This window comes from Rhinolophus ferrumequinum, chromosome 11, assembly GCF_004115265.2.
Source record: "Rhinolophus ferrumequinum isolate MPI-CBG mRhiFer1 chromosome 11, mRhiFer1_v1.p, whole genome shotgun sequence".
NCBI classification, from domain to species: Eukaryota; Metazoa; Chordata; class Mammalia; order Chiroptera; family Rhinolophidae; genus Rhinolophus; species Rhinolophus ferrumequinum.
The window spans coordinates 38,173,829-38,201,523 of record NC_046294.1 but is presented as its reverse complement, the minus strand read 5'-3'; the positions used below and the strand labels follow the sequence as shown (position 1 = coordinate 38,201,523).

The window sequence follows — 27,695 nt, the reverse complement described above, 5'->3', positions numbered from 1 at the left end:
CCAGGGCACTAAATCTCTGGTGACCAAACGTCCTCATTTACCCAGGACTGTCCTGATTTGGGCATTGAAAGTTCTGTATCCTTGGAAACTCCTCCATCCTGGGCAAACTGGGGAGGCGGCCATACTAATGCAGGTTTGTTCTCCGGAGGAACTTTGCAACCTGAGCGCTCAGGGCTTCTGCCTACGCTTTTTTTTTTTTTTCCCCTCCCGGCACATTATAATGGGGCTACAGAATCCAAGTAGCCCTTGCAAGACTGTTAAGTCTTTGTCGCTTTGTTTTGTTTTATATATTGCACGTATCACTGACAGCTTACTTTTGCTCTATCCTTAACTTTCCACCTGAATTACAGGGGATTTCTACTCATTATATCATTTCTTTTTATATTGTGTGTTTGGTTTTTGATTACTTTTTTTTTTTAATTTTGAATGTGTGTTGCTTTCAAAATCAGAAAAGAATTATTAAATATTTGCTAAAAGTCTGCTAGAACTAGGTTAACTTCTATGAGGGCATCAATCTGTTCCCCCCACAGTCATTGTTACGAAAAAGAGTTAAGGGTATGAAACCTGCTCGTGTGTATTACTGAGGGCTGAGAACAGTGTTAGAAATATAGAGTTTCCTGCGCAGCCTGAAGCTGAGAATAAGGGGTCCTATCTGGGCCCAAATATCTTCCCACGAGTCTGTGTAAGGTAGAGCTGAGAGGTTGTGAGAGGCACACCTGTCAGGATCCGTGTGAGTTCTCAGAGACGGGAACTTGGCTTGGAACGGCTGATGGCCTTTTAGGAGCTGAGCATCTTCAGCTTTGACATGCCTGCCTGGCTTTGAAGCCAGGCTCTACCTCTCACTAGCTGTGTGACCTTGTGCACGTTCTTCAACCCCATCAGCTGCTTGGTTCCCTCATGTATAAAATGGGGGTGATAATAGTACCTACTTCATAGTGTTGGTGTATGGATTAAATGAGTCAATATGTGCAAAGTGTCCGTCATGCAGTGAGAGCTGCATAGGGGGAGCTATTGTTTATTGAGCCCCTGCTGCATGTCAGAGGTCCCCTGTGACTCTTCATGTAGGTGATCTTAGCGAATTCGTCCAGGAATCCCTCCTCTGACCCCTCTTGGCAAGTGGCCTCACTGAGAAAATAAGAAATCACAGGCAGACATGCACAGCAACCTAATATTTTAAACCAGGAGAAAGTGGAACTGGTTCGGATGAAGTGAGATCTTAGTCTTCCCGGCTCCTGTCCCAGCCAGGCCATAAGTCTGTCCCTATGTAGCCAGATACATAGTGGCAGTGGCAGCTCTGGCAATTGTGCGTTGGGACATCTCCACAGAACCTCATGGGTCCTGGGACGGCCAGATCAGATTCTGTGCTGAGGGTGGGGCAGCTGTCATCACAGGGCAGTTTAAGACTGGTTAGGAGTTGGGAGTGCCTCAACTTGATTCTTGGTTCTGTTACTTATTAGCTGTATCCTTGGGCTTTCGTTTCTTCAGCTATCAAGTGAGGATATGTATACTTACATCATGGGGTTGTTGTGAGAATTTAAGGTGATGTGTATACAACACCTGCCTGCACACAGGAAATGCTGCATCAGGGTTAACATGTTCTTCAGGTGAAGAGTAGGTCCCAGAGTAGAAACTATGGGGCTGAGGTAGATCAGATCCTGGCACCCTTTCAGCCTCTGGGAAACACCCATCTCTCTCTCTCTCTCTCTCTCTCTCTCTCTCTCTCTCTCTCTCTCTCTCTCTCTCTCTCTCTCTCTCTCCCCCATTCCCAACTTCCTCAGAAGTTAGGATAAAAGGAAATTAAATTACGCAAAAATGATTTAGAAATTAGATTTCAGTTATCCATGGTCATCCAAGGTCTGAAAATATTAAATGGAAAATTCCAGAAATAAACAATTCATAAGTTTGAAATTGTGTGCTGTTCTGAGTCTCATGATTAAATCTTATGCCGCCTTGCTGTGTCTCGCCTGGGACATGAGTCATCCTTTTGTCCAGCACTTCCACGCTGTAGACACTACCTGCCCATTAGTCACTTAGTAGCCGCCCCCGTTATCAGATTGACTGTCGCAGTGCTTGTGTACAAGTAACTTTTGTGTTATTTAATAAGGGCCCCAAAGCACAAGAGTGGTTCTGCTGGCAATTCCAATATGCCAAAGAGAAGCCTGTAAAGTGCTTGTTATATATTGTTAGAAGGTCACCAGTCGCCTCACGCTGTGTCCCAATGCCTACGTCATTCACCTCACTTCTTCTCATCACGTAGACATTTTATCATCTCACAGCATCACAAAAAGAAGGGCGAATACAGCGCAATAAGATATTTCCAGGGTGATATTGCATATGACTTTTATTACAGTATATTGCCATGATTGTTCTAATTTATTATTAATCTCTTACGGTGCCTAATTTAGAAATTAAAGTTCATCATAAGCCCGTATGTATAGGGAGAAAACGTAGTTATGTCTAGGGTTTGGTGCTCTCCGTGGTTTCAGGCATCCACAGGGAGTCTTGGAATGTATCCCTGCAGATAAGGGGAAACTACTATGGTTTTCTTTGAAGGTAGGATCGGGTTTCTAATTGATATTATACAGCAAATACCTTGAGAGGAAAACCCTGGACTAACACGACTCCAGGAGTTCTGGCTAGCCACAAACACAGCAGCCTGAGAAAATGTTTGTTTAGAATTGTCTTCATCCTTCCAGTTCTTATACAGCAGAGTGAGCTGCAAAGAGAAGGGGGTATTTCCTTTCATATATTCACAGCCTAGCATTGCAGGACCTCCCCAGAACATTGGGGGAATACAACCCTGTGCCTACCTATTAATCGTCTGTGTTCTGGGGCCAGTGCATGGGCCACATTCACGCGTAAGGCTCATGTGTATTTACAGGATGTCAGCGGGATTAATTTGTCCAATCTGATGATGACTTACAGGCAGACAATAGCAGCCACCTCTTCTTCTCCCTTGTTCCAAGCTGCAGAGGCTTCTCTCATGGGGAAGAACACCATGGTTATTGTCCCCAGATAAATAATTAATGCTGGATAATTGACTTCTTTCTGTCGTAGTCCACTGAAACTCCATTTCACTCTGCAGTGCCATTGTTCACCTCAAGGTACAAAATAAATAAATACTGGCAAGTTGTGTGGGGTCATCCAGCAGCCTGGGTGAATCAGATGGGTTAGGCCTTTGGCATCTGAGACCCTGATGAGGAAATAGCACCCAAAGGTTTTCTAGGTGCAGGCTCCTGGACGAGAGTAGTGGTCGGGGAGCTGCAGGGCCCCAGGCCAGGGCTTGGGATCCCACGCTGAGCTGGCCTGGGCATTAGGAGGGGGTGTGAGAGGGCTCTCAACTCTGAGTGCATCTGAATTTCCTGGGAAACTTTCATATTTAAAACTAATAAAATAAGCCGAAGTACAAAACCTTACTCTTGGAAACTTTAATGTGGGCCTAAGTGGTTGAAAGCTTATAGGCCTTGGTTTGGACTTGGGCTCCAATTCCATCTCCACTTCCTACCAGCCATGTGCTCTTGGCTGCTCCTTTGCCTTGCTGAGCACCGGTGTTATTTTCTGTAACAGGGAGGCAGTGACCATTGCTTTCAAGGGTTATGCAAGTGCTGAGGTTCAGGAAGCAAGGTCTAGGGCCCAGGGTACTAGGCAGTACGCAATTCACACTTTACCAGGCCATCCCGGTGACGGTAACCAACCCTCTCTCCATCTTGCAGTTGTGGAAACACTTGAAAGCTCAGCTCCAAATACCTCCCTGGGTTCAAGGATTTATTGGCTTGAGTGAAAAGGGCAGGAGATCAGCTCTCTGGAGAGCAGGAGACTGGGACTGCTCTGCTCCTAGCTGATCTTTGTTTTCGTCTTGGGCCTCTGCGCTCCCATCTTTGCATCCAGGGCATCAATCCTCCCATGGGCTCTGGGCATGGTGGTGGTGGTGGTGCTATAACCTAGACATGGTGGTCAGCCGTGGTGGTCAGCATGTAGTACCTATCTGCATGCTCTCTCTACCATCACGCACAGCTTTCATTTCTCTGCGGGGGCCCTGATGGCCCAATCCTTTCCTTTAACTGTGGTATCTCTATGTATCGGTTCCTACTGGGTGGGTTTCAGTCCAGTCTGAGGGGCATACAGTGCTGTTCCAGATGTCCCCTCCCTCCCTCTCTCCTTCTCTCCCACCCTTTCCTTTCTTTTTCTTTCCTTCTTTCCTTCCTTCCTTCTTTCCTCCCTCCCTCCCTCCCTCCCTCCCTCCCTCCCTCCCTCCCTCCCTCCCTTCTTCCCTCCTTCCCTCCGTTCTTTCTTTCTTTCCTCCTTCCTTCCACTACTTTTCTGAACCACAGACCACGCTGGGGCACCTTGACATTTTCTCTCTGGGTTCCTGCCAGTGAGGGTAGGGATAACGATGAAAGGACTGGCCTTTCCTAACCCCCATAACAAAGTTGGCTCACTCTTGCTATAGCTGAGTGCTTTTACACACACAGAAGCTTATTTAGTCCTCAGGTGGCCCATATGTGTACTTAATATCGCTAGTTTGCAAATGAAGGGGTCACAGGTTGGATTCTCTGGGAAACGGCCTTTGGGATGGAGTTTGGAGTTCAAGCTGGTTACTAGGGAGTGCCTTTCTGGTCAACACCTGTGGAAGGGAGAGAAGGAAGCAGGCCTGGGCCGAGGGAGAAGGTGAGCTGCAATGCAGACTGGATGATGACCTCAGGTGATCTCGTGGCAGCTTTGGAATCAGAGTTGTTGTTCTTTGGCCAGTGGCAAGGGCCTTCACACCCCACCTTGATTTGTCCCTGGAGTGGGCTCTAGGCCGGGCGTGACATGAGGTGAGGTGGCCCTGAGACAGTATCTGGAGGGCCGGACAGCTGGAGGCTGTTAGCTAATGATACTCCCAACAGCTGAAGGCAACAAGTCCTTCCTTAAAAGGGAACTTGAGCGGCACATACAGTGTTCAGCCCAGGAGGAAACTGAGCCTGGAGGAGGTTAAGTGACTTGCCAAGGACAGAGCTGATAAGGAGCAGAGGTCTGCACACATTCCCAGCTGGTGCCTGAGCCCGAGTGCTGGCCAGGACTCTATCCAGTCGGTCTTTTCCACAATATTTTTGGGGGCACGACTCCAACAAATCATGCACTCAATTATTCAAGTAGTCATTTATTCATTAGCCTTCAACAAATGTGTATTGAGTGCAGATCATGTACGATGTGTGTTACCTAACGATACTTTGATGAATAAACTGGGCACGTTCCCTTCCCTTATGGAACTCGCCAGCTTATCCCTTGATCAGGCCTGGATCTGTAGCAAGTATACAACTCGGGTCTTTCATTTGGGGCCTCTCACTGTGAGTGAATCATATTCTCACATGGTTTCTGTTCAGCCTGGAGTCTGAGATGAGCCCGGGCTGAGTGTAGCTGCAGGTAGTGGCAGGCGGCCTCCTGGGTTACCCCTGGCCTGCCGGTGAGGAGCCGTCCAGCTTTCTTTCCTAAGCCAGCAGGGACTGTCGCAGGCTAGCCTGTCTCCAAGTAGATAATGGTTTGCATGTGTGCACCCTTGGTGTGTGGCTGTTTTTCTGCTGCTGGGCTGATGTCTGTGCCAGTGGTGAAATGTGCAGGCTGTAATTGTCAATGAGATAATTGGATATTTTCCTCTTGTTTAAACCAAAAGGAAGACCAGTCAGAGTTAGAATCAAATTCCCTCCCTTCTCCCGTCTCCCAAGAGAAATCCACAGAAGCACAGGGTGTGACCTTGTGAAGACAGAGGGACAAGGATTTAACAAGTTATTTTTAAGAACAGAGATTGGGTTTAAATTCTCATACAGTGCTGGGAACTGGGATCATAGAAGCATAGAACATTGTTAGTGGATTTTTCCTCAGAGGTCATCTGTGTCACCCTTTCATTATAATATGGGGAAACTGAGGCATAGAGAAGGGACTAGAGCTGTCAAAATGCTTTTCAGGGCCCCTCCCACCCATTGTGGAGCCCTGCCTTCTCCGGGCTATGTTTCTTAAGCTCCTTCTTCCACCCAGCCTCCAATAAGTCCTAGAAGCTCTGTGTCCTGGCCCCAGGGGAGTTCTCATTAGCAGTGATCTGTAATAGATTTCGATTTCATTCATTCACTTATTCATTCGCATGAGATTTACTTTGGACTAAGAACTTACTTTGGGCCAGGTGCTGGGTAGTACAATAGTGATTTATGTAAATATCATCTTTCCTACTCAATGATAAATGTCCTGAGGGCCAAATTCATTTCTGATTCATCTTCGTACTCCTGTGATTAGAATGCACACAGTGGGAGCTCAACAAGTGGTTGTTGAATGAAGAAATGTTTAATAAATGTCTGTTGAATGAATGAATGACAAACGGCTGAGGAGTCTCAGGTGACTGTGAGATATTAAATAGCTTGGATTTTGTTCCTTTCTCCAAAACGCTGTTTCCAGCAAGCTATTCTCATTCTTTTTGGTAGAAAACTGCTGCTTGGAGGGAAAGGATAAGCTAGAGTTTTGTCTTCATTAATTTAAATACTCTTTCTGAGTGGAAGCCAAAGATTTAATTGGTTGATGGAGTCAGAGAGCTGGAGAGACATTTTTTTTTTTTTTTCATCTAAAGCATAGTAATTCAGAAACATTTTGAGTCTTTGGTTTTAAATTCACTGGGAAAAAAAGTCTGCAATTTCATCATTGGAGAACAGAGTACAGTGAGGAGCCGGGACTAGGAGCCAAAGGCCAGCCTTCCTTTTCTTCCTTCCTTCCTTCCCAGCCTTGGCTTTGCACTAACCTGCTATGTGTTGTTGGATACTTTTTTCCCCTTTCTGAGCTTTAGTTTCTTCATGTGACGACTAGGAGGAGTCAAAAGTTTCCCCAGGAGCCTTGCAGCTCTAATAGCCTAGGTATCTGTGAGTGAGTCTTGGATAGTCTGTTCTTCTTTCTGGTAAAAATATCCCCTTTTAGTGCCTCAGGGCTGGGAAAGCAATCCCACTGACCAAAACAAAATCTTTTCATTCCTTCCTATGAAATGCACAGAGGTCTAGTGTTTGCCTTGTAGCTGGGATGGAAATTGCAAGACATACGAGCTTGAGAGGCCCTTCCAGCATCCGAGGCCATGCCCTGTTCAGGTTTTATGGAAGCTCCTTGGTAGATCCAGGAGAAGTGTTCTATCGGGAGCATAAGGTGCCCTGCTTTGATGGAATAGAACACAGACCAATCCATAAATCTCAGCCTTCCACCATGCGTCATGATTTGAAGTCCTTTCTTTTGACTTCATCTCTACCCCACTGACTATACTTCGCAACTTGCCATTTTCTCAACAGTTTCATGCTGTCACTCCTTTGCACACGTCCTTTCCTCTATCTGAAACCCTCAGCTGCTTCTGCCGGAGAACTTGAAGGCCTCCTTTCAGTGGTGGCCTGGAGAGCTTTCTCAGAGAGCTTAACTTGGGCTAAGCCTCCTTTTTCTGTGCTCCACAGTTCTTTCTACTTACCTCCAAATGCCGTATGAAGCACACACAGTGAGCTATAATTGCTTATTTACAATCACTCATTTATTCATTCAGTAAATGTTTATCGAATGCCTATAATATGCCTGGTGCTGGGCCAGGTGGATGGAATATGTCACTGCATTAGAACGCCCTGCCCTCTTAGAGATCATATCCTCCCCATGTCCCCTCGGTCATCCCAGCACCTAGCCCAGTACCTGACACATTGGGGCATCCAGTAAAGTTTAGGGGCCAATACTAAGTGTTTTTAGTATAGCAAAGTGTTTCTCTACAGAGAACTTTCCACTTCACACAGCAGGTGGAATAGGGTAAGGCAGAGATATCCAAAATCTGAACTTTGAAGGAATAAATTTCATTCTAAGTGAAAAGAGATTAAAATGAGCCAACAAGGGTGTAGACATAGATTTCCATAGACAGTTGACCCCCGATGTTTCCAGAAACACTGGATGCCAGGCCAGCAGGATCAGCTGGGGATGAGGAATTGGTCTAAGCAGCTAGGGGCCAGGGCGTGGGTCTGCTGGGCTGGAAAACTTGTTTCTCTTTGGCATCTGTAGGGTCAGGCCTGGTTACCTTCCCCCAGTGATGGGCTTTGATGAAACAAGGGGGCAATCTAGGAGCAGAGGCAGAGGCAGGGCAAGGCCGGTGAGGGAGTGGGGAGACCCCTTTGCAGCTGGAGTCCTGAGAGGGGTCTCTTCCCACCCTGTTTGTGTGGTCTTCCCGGCTGCCCTGCTCTGACTGGACTTCTGGTACAAGCTCGTCAGGCGTCTGTGATGATGGGGCCAGTGGGTCAGCAGTTCTGTTTTGATTTTAAACAACATATAACCAGTTCTCTCCCAGAAAGAAATGAGGCCAGGGTTTGAAAGATGACTAGACATGCCGTAGTCTAAACGATCATAAGGACATAGTAGAAAGAGCCCTGGCGGTGGATTGAGGGTTTGAATATCAGCTAAAGTGCCGAAGACATCAAAGAGCCTGGCATACTGGTCAGGAGCAAGGCTCTGGTCTCAGACTGCCTAGATTCTTCTTTTCACTTGTCCACTGAGTGACCTTGGCCAAGTAACTTAACCTACGAAATCTCAGTTATGTGAGCCTCATGGAATTACTTTGAAGGTTAAGTCAGCAATTAAGATTGAATCAAGCCCTTAACACAGTGCCTAGAATGTAATAAGCACTGAATAATTTTAGCTTTATTATCACTATTAGTAGTGAGGTTTTGGACAAGTTATGTAATGCCTATAAGCCTCAGTTTCTACAACTGTAAAATGGGTTGGTAATCTCCAACCATCAACGGCTGATGGAGAGAGCACTTGGTACACAGAGGTGCTCTATTGTTGATAACCCTCCTTGCTTCCTGTGTGGGCAGTTAATTCCTTCTGACTTTAGAAATATTTTAGGAAGCCCGTTGTTTCATACTGCAATTCTTTGGTCTGAGACTGTGCTACTCCCTTCTCCTACACCAACTCCACCCTGGATAATTCCAGCTTTAAAAAAAATCATCCAACCAGTAGCCTGGTAGGAGATGATTGTGGTTACATCTGGCTTTGTGTTTGGAATCTGCCAGACTCCAGAAAGCCCGGATTTTGTGGTTTGGTCACCTCCTTCCAGATGTCCAGGAACGCTGCCATCAGAGAGGAAGGAATGGGGTTACTTGGGGAGTAGGTATCTGCTTCTCACAGGGGCTCTGCTGAGAACTGGCGCGGCTCCTGTGAGCCCTGCTCACTGTCTGGGATGTCCTTCCTGCTCACCAGGCACGGGGGCAGTCTTTACAGCGTCAGGCTCAGATTCTAGTTCACCGTGGAGACAGAGGAAATCCAACTCTGATCCTGGCCCCTGACCCCTCCAGCTCCTTGGCTGCAGCCCATACCGGCTCCTGACTCTCATGGTTTTCTACCCTGAAGGGAATGTGATTCACTGCCAGTCCGTCTGCTTTGACCCCAATTTTCAATTCCCTTCCTCCGTGTGAGTAATCGGACCGGTCGTCTGTACTTGTGAAGGAAATATTTCATATGTAGTGGGGTGGCAGCTTGAGGTTCACGGCTCAGGATGGTTGAACCACTGGGAGTCGCGAGATGCAGGGGCAGCAGACAGCCCCCACCACACAGCAAGAGCCGTCCTGCTTCACAATCAGAAAATCCAATAGAAGAGGTGGAGCCCAGAGAACCAGAGAGCTAATGACAGAGAGTCAGGCAAGCTATGCAATTATGGGATGCTAGCGCCAACACAGGCCAAACCTTAATGAGCCACAGTCCGTAGACTCCAAAATTGAGAAGAGCAGCTCATTATGTGGCGGCAGCGTGACCATAGCTGGCTTGTGGCGGGGGCATGCGGGGTTCACCAGGCCTTGTCCGCTCCCTGAGAAAGCTTGGGGCCTATTTATTGAACCTCTCTAAGGGGCCTGGCCCCTACTTCTGCTATGGCCTTGTGTACCCTACTTGACACAGTGCCTCACCCTGAAACCAAGCAAAACGAAAACTAACTCCTCCCTCGATGGGTTTCCGATCTCAGCCAGGACAGCACCCATCACCCAGACCAGAAATCCATGGGTCAGCTTGATCTCTTCCTCTCCTTCTCTTTCATCTCCTTTCAGCTCCCTCCCAGGTCACTGCTTGTTCCTATCCTGCATCACTGCCTTAGTTCGGGCTTCTGTCCTCTCTTTGTTTTATAACCATCATCTTCCAACAGGTCACCCTTCTATCTAGTATTTAACCCTGCCCTGGTTCACTTTCTAGTAACTCTCTGCACAGTGTTGTGGCTTTTTGGCTCTGAAATGTTTTCAGGATTAAATTCAAATTTCTGATCATGTCAGGTTTTTGGATCCACTGGTCCCTGTCACTCTCTTTAGGTCCCTCCCTGACCACGCCCTCATAGGCTCTCAATGCTTGAGTCCAATGAAACTTCTTGTCGTATTACTATTTTTAGGCCTCAAGGCCTTTTCACATTCATATGGAAGTCCTTTTGCCCTTGTCATTCTGGCCAGTTCCTCTCCTCTAAGAACCAGGGCAAATGTCATTTCCTTTGTGTACATATTCCCAGGCAAAGTCAGCCCCCCCCCCCGCCCCCCCGCCATCTCCTGTGAGCCTAGACTCTCCTGCTCACAGCTTCTCGATGGCTGTGCGGTGTTCAGTTGATAACAAGAACTCTGCACTCTAGAGACTGGGTTCGAGTAATGGCTCCGCCGCTTGCTCACCAGGCGACCTCTCCCAACAGAAGTCTCATCTATAAAGGAGGATAATAATAGTCTCTCTCACAGGGTTGTCAGGAACACTAAAGGCGATAATATAGAGAGGGGGCTTAGAACACTGCTTGGCTCATTGCTGGAACGCAACACATTAGCAACTGTTATAATTATCACCAGATTGGAATCCTGGTGCTTTCTTCCCTCTTCGGGGTCTTGGCTGAGCTCTGGTATTTTCTTCTAGTTAGCTTTGTCCTCAGCGACTAGAACAGGCTGACAAGCAGGTACGCAGAAAACACAGGGACAGGGCTCCAGGCCTGGTCCCACAACACACTGGCTGGGGGACTTGGTGGCCAGGCAACCCCTCCAGACCTCTGCTGCTGGGCCCCCTTTCAGAGGGCAGCCCAGCAGTGGAGCCCAGCAGGAAGGAGTCTGTCCCCAGAATCTCTCCACAACTGGGGATAGATAACCCTTAATCAGAGCCTGAGGCTTGGGGGTTAGAGCGAGGGTGTGGTGAGGTACAGGGATCCCAGGGGCTGGGGCTGGAGGCTGATGCAGAGTCTATGCAGTCTCGCCGACCAGGCAGCTCATCTCTTGGCAACCCTCTAGTGGCGACTTCTGTACTCTCACCTGCATTTTTCCAGAACCCCACAGAGGTACCAGGTTAGCAACTGACATAGTAGATCTGAGAATTCTCCTAAGTGTTCCACTTTGGCAAGTGAAAAAACTCTCCTTCCAGTAAGGAGGAGAACAGAACAGGGAACACAAAGCTAAACACTTTTTCGTCTACACGTCAGATCCCATGTGTAGCCATGAACGTTTAGGACAAGCGACAGCTGAGTTCGTGCCTGTGAGGAGGCATTTGTAATTCTACCTGACAGCACCAACATGTTGTTTGGACAGAGCACAGCCTTTTGTAAAGCAGTTTGAAGTAGCGTCAAGAACATGGGGTCTAGAGTGTGATGGGCTGAGTTCAAAGCCAAACTTTGCCACTTACAAGCTGGGTGATCTCAGATACTTCACTCAACCTCTCTAAGGTTTCGTTTCCTCATCTGCAGAAATAAAATAATATGAGGACCCTCCTCATAGGTCATTGTGAGAACTAAATGAGGTAACACACGTGAAGCTGACCCCGTGGTGGTTGGCACAGGGCCCAGCCTTAGTAAATGTTAGCAATGATGATTATGGATTTTTATCCCCCTCGAACCTCACAACACCCCCACGAGACAGACAGCATAACAGGACAGGTGATTGTTGTTCCCATGTAATACTTAGTTCAGTTCCCTGAATACACACTGAGCATCTTCAGTCTATCAGGTCCAGTGCGAGGGGTGGCAGGTAGGAGGACCGGCAGACACCAGCCCTACTCTGCTTATAGTCTAGTGGATAAAGCAGGTAGTAATCAAGTAGTTCAACATTTGAGACGGGTGTCATGATGTGGGAAACATGGGCCATGAGTTTATCTAGGAGTTAGAGAAACCTCCTTCTGAAGAAACATTATGGCTGAGGTTTCAAAGAGGCATAGGGGTCTGCAAGGTGAGGAGGAGATGGGGAGAGAGGGGTCAGCGTGTGCAAAGTCTGGGAGGCTGGAAATCACAGCAGGACTGAAAGCGCTCAGTGTGGCTGGGGCAGTGGTTGGAAATGAGAAGGAGCGCAAGTCAGGGACTGCGGCCCAGAGAGGACAAGTCTCCCGCGCAAGGATGCACAGTTATTAAGGGGTACAAGTGGGAGGAAGACACAGATGGCGCTTCCTCAACAGGTGTCCTTGCTGTTAATATCGTCATGCTGGTTCCCATACGTATATTGGCAATGCATAGACACACGCGTGTTCTTTTTAGAGGTTAAAAATGAGTCGTTCTCGAGCTAATAAAGGCCCGGAAATGTTAACAGTGCCCCCACTCTCTCTGAGGGCATCTAAAATGTCAGCGTGTGACAGTTAAGAAGATGAGCTCTGAGTCATAGAGAGGAGGCAGTTGTCAAATGCACACGCTGGCTCATTGGACTGGAAACAGTTACCTGGAGCCAAATTCATGTTCCTTGGCTTTTTGAAACAAGCAACAACACGCTCTATGAGGGATCTGGACAGACTAGGGAGGGGATGAGGGCTTTGGAGTTAGGCAAACCTGGATCAAAGTCTCGGTTCTGCCATTGACTAACTATAGGAACCTATCTGAACCTCAGTTTTTCCTCTTCTGTAAAATGGGGATAATAAACAGTGTTGCTGTGAACACAAGATAGATATTGCATATGCAAGCCTTTGTTATGGCACACAGAAGGTACTCAATACAGTTTTGTTTATAGCTTGGAAATATGCTTGGAAATATGCTAGATTTTTTAAATTGATTTTTTAGAGTGGTCAAACCTCTTCCCTATGTTCACATCCTCCCCCACATTGATGGAATGACACACCCTGGAGAAATGGATGGGGCAAAGTGACTGTGGTTCCTTGATTCATGCCCCTTCACAAATTACTCCCAGTTATTAGCTCTGAGGTGTGTGGTGAACCCCGTTTCCCCTTCCCCAGCATTCCTGGGACTTCTGAAATGTAGAAATGTAGGATCAACTCTCTTACAATGTCACACTGAATAGTTTAATAGAAATGTTATGGAACACATATATCAACGTGGGCAGGGTAAATAATGAAAAAAGGATAACAAACTGAAATTTTTTTCTAGCGCTACAGCTTGGAGCAGAGGGTCAGTGTAGGAGATGGCAAAGAACAATGGATCACAGAGGGAAAGAGGCCAACCCCAGTGCATTTTGCAGAGTCCATTGAAGGGGAGAAAGCCTCTTTCCTGGTTCTGGTATTGCACAGACGGGTTCCCTGCATGTTAGGAACAGGATGACTGTGAACTGTCCGACATCATAACTGTGGAGGCTCTGCACTCACAGTGTGAACTCGGAGCAGTTATGGATGGAGAGCTGGAGAAAGAGTTGTCTGCCCCTGACACAAAAGCCTGGACACACAGAAAGGCCTGTGCTGATACAGCTCAGCATGGAACTCGGCAGTGGGTAGGAAGCAGGGCAATGGAAACACCGAAAGATTTGAACAAGGTCAGAGAAGGAACATTTTCTTTAGTCATAACTGACTGAGGCGTCACCAGTGCCTTAGCAAGGAAGGCTTGGAAGTTAATACCCTAACCGCACTGTAAATTATTTATAGCTTGTTGCATAAATAATTATGCGTACATTAACTGTTTAATAAACAGTTTATAATTCACTGCATAGCAGAGGTTAAGGCATTCTAAATGAACCTACGTGTTGTTTTTATAAAGCCGTTAGTGAGAGAGACTTCCAGGTGGGGTTGTAGAGAGGCGCAGGGGGGAGGTAAACCCAGCTGACTTCTGGGTAAGCTTCCTCAGATAACTCAGAAGGAATTCTCCTGTTTATTTAGCGGGAAACCCTGAGTGCTTGCAATGGGTTCCAAGGCCTGATATGATCCAGCCCGAGTCCCTTCTCTGAGTGCACTTCCTCCTAATCTTTCCCTTGCTCCTTCCATCCCAGCCCACTGATCTCCACACTGTTCCTTGAGCAAAGCAGGCACTCTCTCATCTTTGCACTGTCTGTTTGTTCTACCTGGAAGGCTCAGTACCCATATTTCATCATGGTTGATTCTCGCACCTCCGTGAAGGTTTTGCTCAACTCTGATGTTCTCAAAGAGTCTTACTCTGACCACGTTTTTAAAATGGCAGTGACCTCCCTGCCTCCCACACAAACAATCTCGTCCCTATTTATTCTGACTCTATTTTTTAATAGAAATGATTGGCTTTTCACATACTATATATTTTTACATTTATTATATTTATTACTGCCTGTTTTATGTTGCTGTCATGTACCCTCCACAGGGGCAGGAATGTTTTCTTTTTTGCTTCCTAATGTATCCCAAGCAGCTAGAACAGTTCCTGGCACATAGTAGGAACTAAGAAAATATTTATTGAATGAATGAATGAATGAGTGAGTGAATATTCAGGGTTGGACTTGCGAGAGTATGTAGGCTGTGCACTCTGCATGGATATTGGGAGTGCCTGGAAGGTTTTGGAATGCAGTTTTTTTGGGGGGCCTCGTTTATGAGAGGAACGGGACGTCTTCAAAAGAAGAGACAGTAGCTCATTAGACTCAACATGTCTCAAACTGAACCCATCTTCCTGTCTTCCAAACTTGTTTCTCCTATTCATTCAGCTGCTCACGTTAAAATTCTGGGTCCCATCTTTGACTATTCCCAGTCTTTCATCCTCCATATGAATCAGTATCCAAGTCCTGTTGATTTTATCTTTTTCATTATTCTCTAACATCATTGCAAACATCACGAACCTTTAGAAAGAGTCAGGGTTCAGAAAAGCTGTTCCAAGTTCTACCATCTTTTGTTTTTGTGTAGGGTTCAAAAATACGGTGCTCTGCTTTCCGAGAGCTCCTGGCTTTGCTTCTGCGCCTCACATTGACTGACTGAAACATCCTTTGTCTCTGTCGTCCCTGTCCTGCTCAATTCTGATTCTACTTCCAGAAGTTTCTTCGCAGGGTGGCATGTTGTTGTAGAAGAGATTCCTGTTGGATCAGCTTTGGAAGTTCATCGTGGATGCCTTTCACTCACCTGATATAGGAGAGTGATATTCTAGTTTGAACTGAAACTGCCTTCTAGTTTCAGTTACTATTCTCAACTTGTCCTGCTGTGCTTTGCAATAAATACCCGGTGGCTACTTTGGGGTTTTCCTTTCTCATATGCATCAGATGCCATCTTATTGCTGCCTTCTTCTTCCACTCATAAAGATGATACCAAGCAGGTCTTGCAGCTGGAGGTGGCTTGTCCCCACCTGCTTGTCTTTTGAGGTTTGTGGGAATATTTTACCATCCAGTTTTGTTGTAAATATTATCCATGGAGTTTTGGTTTTGTTATCTAATTGCTCGGTCAGTTATGCGCTTATTTCAGAGATTGAAAAACTAGGCTCCCACCACTGCCATCTTCCTAGAATTTTTCTTATTTCTCTTACTTTTAAGTAACTAAGTTCTGATAATACAGCTTCCTTAATTAAGCTCTAATAATAACTAACATATATAATATTGCTTGTCAGGGATTATTCTAAGCAATATCATATATGTTAGTTATTATTAGGTACCACACACACACACAGACACACACACACACACACACACAAGCGTAAGAGAAATGGTGACTATTACAGCCTGAGATGTTTACTAGAGTCCAGACAGCTTGGCATGACCCAGATGCAAAGGCAGCCATGTTGGGTGGACTTGGCAGGACCTGGCAACTAGAGTAATACCCAGTGTAAGGTTGCTAAAGGGAGAATGGATGATGGAATCATTCAATGACACCCTGTGGTTGGCTGAGCTCATCTTTTTTGGGGGACTGTACATGAGTTGATCTGTGGGGACTCCTGGAAGTGCTTGAGACTTATGGAGCATAATGTTGGAATGAGAGTGAGGTTGGGTTATATTTGTTTATGTCTGTCTCTTCCCTCAGACTATGTGAGCTTCCTAAGGGCAGGTGGAAATCACCAGCACAAGGCCTGGCACATGATCAGCATCAAACGTGTGTCATTGAATCAGGCTGACCAGGGATTGCCTAAGAGATACTGCTTAGTGTTTTAAATTGTGTAGAGCTGGTTGAGAATATTTCATGTTTGTTACTGGTGTCATGTGGGGACAGACACTTCCTCTAAGAGCTCAGATCTCCCTTTCGCCATTTCCCCAGAGCTTGAGTAGACATCCCCACATCTCACCAGAAAACCATTTACCTGTAAGTGCTGAGAATTGGGACAATGGTTGTCAAGGGTCCAAGCTCTATCTAACCAGGGCATTGCTTTAGTGGAATATGGGAATGTTCGCAAAATGACTTCTATGGACGGTCTCTCTGGTTCTACTGATACCTACTTCAAGTATTTCTATTTTTTAAAAAAAAACCACAAAAAATGTGTTATCATGTCTTTTGGCCAACTCTCAATCTTTTATCACAGTGCAGGGAACTTCCCTATACTTTTCCTGACATAGCCAAAGAGAATCTGCGTCTCCTGAGACGTAGTCCCAGAATGGAGGCGGCGGCGAGTTCAGTGGGTTCCTGTGTGCCAGGCTAGGGCACTCTTGCTTACCTCGAGTGACACCCTGCAAGTTCACAAAATACTTCCAGCTGGCGTGGCAAGCTTGATTCAGTTAAATATTTATTGATACCTACTATGTGTCAGACCCTGTGCTGAGTGCTGGTGATGCTGAGATAAATCAGAAGTGCCTGCCTTTGAGGACATCTCAGTCTGGTGGAGGAGAGAGACAGGTGGAGAAACTATAGTATGGTGGGTGGGTACACAGTCTTCGGAATCAGGCTGCTTGCAGGGAGTTCTGGCTCTCTTAAGTCATGTAAGTCGTTTGCACCTCCGCATTTTCATCTGTAAAATGGAGAGAATAAGAGTGCACAGTTAATCAGGTAATTGTGAGAATAAAATAATACATGAGAAGTGCATAGCCCTTGGGGCACTGTAAGGGTCCAGTAAATATTATTATTGATATTTTTTGTCTACTTGCCCTTTTCCTGTGACTCCACAACTGCTTTTCATCCTGGTCTCTATTTTTTTTTTATCTAAACACAATTATATTATTATCTTAATGATTTAGTGGTAATGGCAGCTTGGTTGCAAAGCATGCTGGAAGAAGTCAGGCTGGGTAGGAGACACATACATGCTTTGAACAGCCAATCCATCTTGCCCTCCACCTGCTCATGGGTCAGAAGCCCCTGGTGTCTTCCCTTGTCTTGGCCAGAGTCGCCCTTGTACCTAAGTGGGATGCACCTCCTTGACAGGAGCTGGGGACTAGCTACCGAGTGGGGTTAAGAGTAGGCAGGGATCCATGGCTTTACTTAATCTGCTCGGTTTATTCTTCTCAGTGTGCTTGGCTGCTGCTTGGGGAGAAGAAGGAGGTATTTGTTTAAACAAGCTCTAGAAATAGAAGTTTATTTTAAGCTCATTCTTAAAGAAAACCATATTCTTCTTTCCCCACGGGCGCCTCTGTCCATTCTCATTTCTGAGGCTGTCACCCAGGAAGGAGCTCCTGCCCCCGGACAGCGGGGAGTGGGTGTGGCCTGCAAGCTGTAATTACATCTCTGGGACCCAGGATCCTGGTCCACCCTCCACCGAGGAGCTTTAGGCAGAGTCAGGGGCTCACAGCTTCCCTTCATCTTCCTGTTGCTCATAAGCAACCCCAAAGTTCTTGCTTGGGAAAATGGTCCTCCCTGCCCCCCACTCCCCCACCCCTATTAAGGTGACTCCATCTCGCTCTCTGTTCTTTTTTTTTTTTTTTTTGAGGGGTGAGCAGAATGGGAAGTAGTAAAGCACAGAGATTAAGAATAGACTCAAGTCAGAGAGACCAGGATTTTAATCTCAGTGCTACTACTTTCTACCGAATCATCTGTAAAATGAGGATAGCAATAAGACCCAACTCAGACAATTGTTCTGAGGGGTAAATCAACTAATTCATGTGAGGCTCTAAGCACAGTGCTCGGCATGTGGAACATGCTCAGTAAATGCTAGCCACGATTATTGTTACGGGTGCTAACGTGTTGCACATGGGGAAGGGCAGCAAAGAGAACGAATATTTTTGAGCATTTCCTTTGTGCCATGCGATGTCCTAGGCCTTTTACATTTTCACCACGTAATTTAATTCTTTCATCAACGTGGTATGGCAGATTCTATTAGTATCTCTGTTTTACAAGTGGAGAACGTGAGGCTCAGAGAGGTTAAGGAACTTACTTAAAAGGCTAATGTCTATTGTCAAACGTCAGGATACTGGTTGTCCTGGTTGGGGAATGACCAGAAGAGGGCACAGGGAGGCTTCCGGGAGGCTGGTACTATTTTGTGTATCTGGCTCCTGGATCCATGGGGTGTGTTGACCTTATGAAAATTCATCAAGCTGCAACTCAGTATTACGATTTGTTCACTTTTATGTACATATGTTATTTCAATTAAAATTTCAGAAACAGGAAAAAATAAATAGCAGCAACAGGAGCAGGCTGCCTCTGAGCCGCAAAGCCAGCTCTTCTACCCCCGCATGCTGACGTGAAGCCTTGGCCTGGGGCAGCTCCTCTTATGCTCAAGGCCCTTACACAATAGACTCTTCTGTCCCTAGGAAGCTCTGGTTCAAGGCCTGTTCAGGCAATTAAGGCGGGAGCCGGATCATCATGACCAGTCTGAGGGCCCGACTCTGCCAGAGGGAGGCCATCCTGAGGTAGCCATGCCTAGAAGGCGTGGGCGCAAAAGGCTGGCTTTGGATTCAGCCATTGGTGGTCCCAAGGGCAGATAATGGGACCTACTGGAAGACAAAGCCATCTAGGCTTGCCATGTTTCTTGCCCCCGAGAGAGCAACCCCCTTTTCTTCCACTTCTAGGTTTTGGAGGAAGCTTTCACTCCTGGCTCCTTAGCCAGGTTCCACCTACCCATCCACTGGGGCTTGGATTCTCTAGGTTTTCCTTCCATGGGGCACATGACAAAGCCTGAGAGATAGCTAGTTTCCGCTTATTGAGTGCTTGTGGTTGGGGAAGAAGCAAGGGAAGTGAGATTCTTTCTGAGGGGTGGGGTAGAAAATCCTCATGCCTGTCATCTGGACGCCACCTCCCTCACCAACCCCTGTATTTTTTAAAGGCACTTTTTAATTTTAAACTAATTTTAGATTTACAGAAAATTGCAAAGATTACAGTACAGTGTTCTCATACACCCCACACCCAGTTCCCTCCATTGTTCATGTCTTACATGAGCAAGGTACATTTGTCACAACTAAGGAAGAAAGCCCTGGCCTAGTACTATTAACTAAATGCCAGACTTTATTCAGATTCTGCTAGTTTTTCCATGAATGTCGTTTTCTCTTTGGGAATTTCATCCTGGATGTCCTACTACACTTAGCTATCATGTCCCCTTCGTCTCTGGTCTATGACAGTGTCTCAGGTTTCCCGGAGGTTTTGGTGACCCTGCAGGTTTTGAAGAGTGCTGTTCAGGTATTTTGTAACTCTCTCAATTTGGGTCCCTGATTTGGGTCTTTCCCATGGTGAGATTGAGGGTATATATTTTGGGGAAGAATGCCACAGAAGTGCAGTGTCCTTCTCATCACATCATATCAGGGGCATATGCTGTCAACATGGCTTATCAAGTAGTGAGGTTTGCTTTGATTACTTGGTTAAGGTGGTGTTTGCCTTAAGGTTTCTTCACTGCAAAGTTACTTTTTTCTCCACTTTACTCTTTTCTTTGGAATCGAATCATTAAGTGCAGCCCATGCTCACGGCCATCCCATCTCTTTTTAATCATCGAGTATATCCGACACAAGACCTGTAAACACTCCCACACATCTGAGTATTTGCGCAGGTAGAGATACACAAACTCACACTCAGACACCCAGACTCAGGCATACAGATAATACAGACAGACACCAAATGAGTTCATAACCACAAACACACAGTCAGAGGCACAAATACTCAGATACTGGAGAAATCAATAGTTTTGTCATCCCATTTTTCTTACCAGCAGAGGGATAAATCAATTAGGATTTTAATTAACGCAGTATCTGAAATCCCATTTTCTTTCTAATTTGTAACGATCTTAACGAGTGAGAACTGACATGCCTCCAGGCAGGTTGGGGGTGGAGGGAGTGCCATAAATGTGAGTTCTTGATCGCATCAGGCCTCTGGTGGCTCTGACTCCCTTTTTCTCCCTTCCTGACACTTTCATGGTCCTTTCCCATGCAGGTCAGAAGTAAGGGGGCGTGACTATCTCCTGCCTGAAGGTCCTAGAGCTCTTCCACAGGGTGACGTGCTGAAAACCCAGCCCAGCATCACAGGGTCCCTTGTGCCAGGTGCTGTGATCTAGTAGTCTTTCCGCCCCACCAGCCTTCACCTCTGCCCTGCCACCCTTTGATAGCATCTCAGAGCTTTCGGCGTAAATGCCCAACCCCGACTTGGGCATTCAAATCTTCTCAAGATCAGGGTCCTGCGCCATCTTTCCTGCTTTCCTTCTCACTGCTCTCTCTTCTCCAGAATGCATAACTCCAGATCAACTGACCTACTCATTGTCCCAGGGTCTGCCCCTCCTTGGAATATGCTTCCACTGTCTTCAGGTGTGAAGCAGCCTTCTCCAAGCACCTTTCCCTGATCTCCAGCTGGTAGGGACAGCTCCCTTCTTTGAATTCCCAGAAAACCTTTTCTGTAAGCGATGGCACTGACTCAACTCTGCTCATTTATTTGTGTACTTGTAGTTTAGAAAAGGTTCTTTTCATTACAAGCAATAGAGAGTAACTTTTGGACTGACTCTCCAGTCCCTAGTTGAAGTTGCCATCACATTCATGATGTAACTCCAGTGTCTGTAACTCTTGGTTCTAAGTTTCACAGTTTGGGGAGAGGGAATTGGATCAGTGCAGCTTGGTTCGGGAGGCCACCCGTGGATCGACCGCCAACTATGGCTGGGGGCATTTTCACAGCACAGACACCAGTGGCGGATTACTTCTATGTTTGGGAGGAGAGACCTTTCCAAAGAGAATGGAAAAGCTGAAGCCCAGGTTGCCACACCAGGAGGTAGCTAAATGTAACTTGTCTTTGCTATTGACAGAAGAAGAAGGATGCTCCGAAGCCAAAAGCAACAGATGTCCACTGCAAAGTGTTTATGGAGTGCATGAGTCAGTGAATGAGTGACTGGTTCAGTTGTTGCCTGTTAAAAGCCCCTAGATCAGTTTGCCTCCCCGTTCTCTATCTCTAGAACATGATGATCATATGTTTTTCCATCTTCTATGTCCCCTTTCCGATTGCGTTCATCTTGGGACACTCTCTAGGCAGCCTGAATGGTGGAGGAATATGGGGTCTTCTGCAGAGGTACAACATCCAACACCTGCTGCGCATTCACTGGTGTGCATTTTACTGAATAGCTGGTATATGTCGGGCACTGGCAACTAACCAGATGTTATATATATATATATATTCAATATTATTCTACTGCAGCTTCAGGTGCACAGTGCAGTGGTCAGGCATCTACACAGTCTATGATGTGATCCCCCTGATAAGTCCAGAACCCCCCTGACAATTTAAAATGAGTGGATCAGAGAAGGCTCACTGAGAAAGAGACATTTGAGCCAAGATTTGAAGGACTTGAGAGGCAAGCCGTGTGGATATCTGGGGGCAAAGTGTTTGAGGGAGAGAAAACAGCAAGTGCAAAGGCTCTGGGGCAGAAGTGTCCTTGAGATGTGTGAGGAGTAGCAAGGATGTCAGAGTCAGCCAGGCAGAGAGAGGGGTGGGGGACACGAGAGCAGTGGAGGGTGGGGGCAGATCCTGTGAGGCTGTGTAGCCCAAGGTGAGGACTTGGCTTTCATTCTGAGTCCGGACAGCACACAAAGGGCACTGATGAGGCCAGCTAGGTGAGGCAAATATATCAGCTAGAACCGAAATTATAAAGGTATGCTCCAATTAGCACGGTTAAATCATGTCTTCATATTTACTGTTATTTAATTAGAAGGAGCAGAACTTTTTGAATGATGCAACTGTTTGACTATTGGGCTTTAAAATGTAATTTTAAACCACAAAGCTTATAATGTATAACCAGGGAAATTGTACATGTGGTTTCTTATAGAAAATTACCTTTTACATTAGTAAAAACAAAAACAGACCAATGACCTTTCTCCCTCTCCCTTCATGAAAATAGCTATTACATTTTGTAAAAAAAAATTGAATATATACGTGCATATATAGAGAGAATGAATATATATACACACAAATATATATATACACACTAATAAGTATGTATGTATATACATATATATGTATACATATACATATATGTGTGTGTGTGTATATATATATATATATATATATATATATATATATATATATATGAGAGAGAGACACACACACAGAGAGAGTTACCTGAAATCATAGCACCCTGCTGTTCGTTCTATCTTTATGAATTCATATTTAACTTTTCATAAGTGGGATTGTATCACATGTACTCTTTGATTGTAGACAATTTCTACTCTTCTACATCTTATTATCACTCTCTCAATCCTCCATTCTATGGCACGAACCCCCAGGAGTAGAATTACAATTAATAGCTATTGCCATATTGGCTCCCCAAAGCAGCAATGCTCCCCATCCCCCCAAAACGTAGGAGATATATATATATTTACTCCCCTGTGTGAGTCCTCAGTGCCCCCTGCACCACTGTCCCCTGCGTAAGTCAAAATTGCTGAGGCTTGAATAGGGGTGCTTCTAAAATTTGGCCCCAGCCTCCCGTCCCACACCTCTCCCTTTTCCATCTCTCCCCAGCTCTTAGCACCCTTGCCATAAACACTTGCTACATTCCTGGCACACTCAGCCTCCCTATTTCCCAAATGTACCACTCTCTTTTACAATCCCCTGGCCTTACACAGACAGTTCTCTCAGTTGGGGAGCCCCTTGCTTTCTTCTCTACCTGGCAAGCTCTTACTCACCCTGCAAGACCTGGCTCTAATGTTACTTTCTCTGAAAAGCCTCAGCCAGAGCTCATCAGCTGCTCCCCAGAACCCCTATACCCCCTCGTGCATCCTCCTTTGGGGCACTAATAACATTCTATTGTAATTGGTGTGTTTGAACTCACGGGATGTAAAGAATAGCATGGGGGTATAGTATTGTAAGAGGTATACACAATGTCAGAGAGGCAGTAGGTTGGGGGGAGGTCATCACATTGTGAGGGGTGTAAAGGTCTAACTAGTACGTTGTTTTGTATACATACAACTAATAAAAAAAATAAATTGCTACGTCTACTCCCCCTTTCATTCCAGCACTCCCGATCCTTCTTTCTTATTCTCTTGCCCTTCATAACATTTGCCACCTCCTCCAACATAGTACATGCATTGCATACTTAGTTTGAAAATTAGTTTGAAAGTTGACTGTCATTTCACGTGAATGTACCCTTCGCAAGGGAGATGATTTTTATCTACTTGTTTGCTGTTATAGCCCAGGGCTTGGAACAATACTTGGCACATAATAGGCACCAAGTACATATCTGTAGAATGAGTGAATGATCAGTCCAGGTGGAGAATGCTGGAGGCAGGCAGGATTAGCGAGAGAAATAGTACTTGCAGGACTGCTGTAAGCCAAAGACAAAGGGCGTTGAGCCCAGCCTTAGTGTTTACCAGTGCATGTCTTCTGTTGGAATCTTCAAATGATGTTGAAATCTGTTATTTTTAAGTTTGTCGCTACTTTGTCTTGACTCTTCAGGCAGATCAGAAGCTCCATGAAAGTGGCATGTTCATCTCCACTTTTCCCGCAGTGCCTGACATTTATGTGATATTAAATATGAGGCACTCAACAAATGTTCAGTGTTTCATTAACGATGATATCACTGAACTTTATTTGACTAAATGGATTTCAGAGTAAATTTTATTTGGTAAAGATCTTGGGGATCGAATCTATATTCTTATGCTGTTGGACTAAATAGTTGATTTTGTTCCATTACAAAATGCTCGAGATAGAAAATTTGGAAATTAGAAAAAAGTTGAAAAAATTTTAAAAAGCCTTTAGATTCGCCACCCATAAAAGAATCATGAGCATTATAATCTGTCCTTTAAATTTTTTTTCCAGATATAGCTCTTTAACATAATTATAATGATTGTGTTTACATTTTTGCATACTGCTTTCCCCACTTTATTAATGCACACTTTTTTCTTTGCTATAAACTTTTGGAAAGCATTATTTTAAATAAGTGCACACTACATAGCCAAGTAGCTGTACCATAGCTTACTTAACATAACTAATATTTACACTATTTCCAGTTTCCTCTTATTATAAAGATCATGTGCTACTCTGCAGACATAGCCTGTTGTTTGTCTGGACATCTGCCCCCAACACTTCTGTGCCTCAGTCTTATTATTTGTAAGAACATAATGAGAACTAAGAGGATTAAGGTAAGTGAATGTACGAAACAGCAATGAAGATAGAATAGGTGTTCAGTTAAATCAGTTGGCTTGGAATTGAAACCCTTGGCAACTGAGGAGTGTTGATAGCCTTCCTGGCGCTGTTCCCTGGCTACAGGCTGCACCTGATGCAGGTGGACTCAGTCCAGCGCTGGATGGAGGACCTGAAGCTCATGACCGAGTGCGAGTGCATGTGTGTCCTGCAGGCAAAGCCCATCAGCCTAGAGGAAGATGCCCAAGGTGACCTCATCCTGGCAGGTGGTCCTGGCCCCGGAGACCCCCTGCAGCTGCTGCTTAAGCGGGGCTGGGTCATCAGCACCGAGCTGCGTAGGATCGGGCAGAAGCTGGCCCAGGACCGCTGGGCACGTGTCCACAGTATGAGCGTGCGTCTGACTTGCCATGCCCGCTCCATGGTCAGTGAGTACAGTGCTGTCAGCAGGAGCTCCTCACAAGAGATGGGCCAGGTCAGTTGTCCTGGGATGGGTGTCGGTGGAATGGGGATGCCTTCTAGAAGAGTGGGTCTGGATTGTGTGGCATTTGAACTCTTCCTGCCCCAGGGACCAGCTTCCTCTTCCAATAAAGCTGAGGAGACAGTAAGGACCTTTATTGAGTTTGCACTCTGGGCCAGGGATTATGCTAGGCCTTTTTACGCACATCTCATTTAACCTGCACAGCCTCTGAAGCAGACATAACCATTATGAGAGGCTGGCAATGGTTAAGTATACCCACTTTCATGCCACACTGCCTAGGTTCAAATGTCAGCTCTGCTGTGTGACCTTGGCAAGTTACTCAACTTCTCTGTGCCCCAGTTTCATCATCCTTATGATTGTAATCATATTTATTTTCTAGATCTGTTGTGAGGGCTGAGTTATTATATATAAAACATTAAAAACAATTGATTTAAAATATTAGCTAGTACTATCGTCCTTACTTTATAGATGAGGAAACAGAAATTCAGAGAGCTTAAGTAACTTGCCCAAAGTTATGCAGTGAATGGTGTAAGCATCATTCAACTTAAGCCTTTTTGATTCTAAAGCTCATGACTTTGAATCGTCTCCAAGCCTAAGCGAACCATCGAAAATCCCCATTATCACTTTTTTCCTTTGGCATTTCCTTTCCACCTTAATGCTTCACACTTTTCCCTGTTCCACGTCGCAGACAGTAAACTTCTATTCGTGCTTTGAAGCCCAGTTCAAATGCCCCTTCCTCTCTGAAGCTTCCCAGATTCCCCGACATACCTAACGGCTCAGTTTTCGTTTTTTTGAACTCCCAAAGCAGCTGGTGATTTCTTTTGCCACTCATATCACACTGTGTTATAGTTTGTGTGCCTGTTTCTCAAATCAGATGATTTGCTTCTTTGTCTTTATGCCTGAGAGGGCCCAGGGCCGCAACTGGTCCTCAACTGATGCTTGTTGAATTGAATAAAATTGATCTATTTTTCTACAGATTGAGAAGCTGCTAATGGAGAAATGCTCCGAGCTCTCAGCAGTCACAGAGAGGTAAAGCTGGATGAGGGGTCAATCTGTACAGGGTCTGCCCGCCAGTCTTCAGGCAGGGGAATGAATGTGTGGCATCCTCTCTCAGAGGGAGAGTGGGAGTGGGGGGTGCTGGAGGTGTTCTTGGGGTTTCTTTTTGCTGACTTTTATCAGCAACCTTGAAAGATTCCCTTGGGCTTTTCGGCCCCATTTTCAGGCCCTAGGGAGACTGTAAGAGGCAGAGGAGAGGCCTGGGCATAGGAAGAAAGGATTCTTGAGAGTCGGTAACAAGGAAAAGGTTTCCCACAGCTTTGGGAAGCCCCCTGGTCCCCAAAGTCAAGGCGAGGTGAAAGCAGACACTCACACCTTTACACTCACATATGCATAGACAGGATTTCAAAGACACTCCCTTGCTTATATGCAGATTTATCAACACACACTCGCGCAGTCACAGAAATACACTCATACCTTGTCTGTATCTCACACACATACACATACATCCTTTACACTCAGACATATACACACACTCAACCTTATATGTACACACGCCCAGTTATATGCTGACACTCTCCTTCATCCTTTTCAGCTCCCAAGTCCTAGAAGAAAAATGTGGAACCTGGCATCCTTAGGGCTCCCATCAGGTCTTTGGCTTTCCAGTGTGGAGCATTCTCAGGCTATAGGGCTAAACAGGAGCCTGATCCCCAGCTGTTTTTCCTGTCTGAGAAAAAACCCTCAAAGTTCCTTTCTGAACACTGTAGGCAGCCATTCCTTAGAGGGCACTGCCATATACCTTTGCAGTGAGCCCCTGGCACTCAGCACCTCCCCTCTGCTGCTCCTATCCCTCATTCCCAGGCCCCCGCTGCAATGATAACAGGTTCTCCCAGGGAGAAACCCAGAGGTAGGATTTGGCTGCTTTCTAATGGCCTTTCTTCCTGGTGACATGAACTGTTAGCTCCCACCTCAGGCCAGAGCTTATCTGAATACTAGGAGGCCAACGATGAGCCAGCTAAGGAACACTCCCTCTCTGACTCCCTCGGAGTTGATGTCTTTTCCCAGGCCACTCGCACCACACCACCACTAGGCCTGCAGCAGGCCCAGATCGGGGCCCTGCAGTGCTCTGGGCTGACCACCTGCCCCGTCCAGTGGTCCACCCCTTTGTGTCTTTTCCCTAGGTGCCTCCAGGTCGAAAATGAGCACATCCTGAAGTCGATGAAGGCCTGCGTGAGTGAGACCCTGAGCACGCTGGGCCAGCACTTTGGCCAGCTGCTGGAGCTGGCCCTGACTCGGGAGGTGCAGGTCAGTGCAGGCGGGCTGTGGAGAGGGGTCAGGGCGGGAGAACTGGGCCAGGCTGGGGGAAACTCTGAAGTGGCCTTTTATGGGGGACATCCTCTTCAGACCCCCGAGTGAACTCCAGCACCTGAGCGACAGGACTGTCCGAGCAGAGCAGAGGCTTCCCGAGCTGTTAGCCCAGCTCTGCATTTCCCACATGTGAAACCTGGAGCCCAGAGAGAGAAGACACTTATCCAAGGTCACACAGCAAGGCAGTAGCAAAGCCTGACATCTCTCAATGGCACTGTCAGTATTGTCCCACTTATATCTTCTCTATTGAATTACTGCCACAGTGCACACACTGGAATTTTAGCATCCC

At 46.1% G+C, this 27,695-nt stretch overlaps 1 protein-coding gene across 4 annotated transcripts in view; it reads left to right on the top strand.

Moving 5' to 3' along the window:
• The window catches only part of INSC (INSC spindle orientation adaptor protein), a 115,672-nt gene that overhangs the window by 28,494 nt on the left and 59,483 nt on the right, over positions 1-27,695 (top strand). For all 4 annotated transcript variants that reach the window (XM_033119100.1, XM_033119098.1, XM_033119097.1 and 1 more), the window contains exons 3-5: positions 24,691-25,036; positions 26,019-26,071; positions 27,220-27,343. In XM_033119100.1, coding sequence (XP_032974991.1) covers positions 24,691-25,036; positions 26,019-26,071; positions 27,220-27,343 — 523 coding nt within the window. The remainder of the gene's footprint in view (positions 1-24,690; positions 25,037-26,018; positions 26,072-27,219; positions 27,344-27,695) is intronic.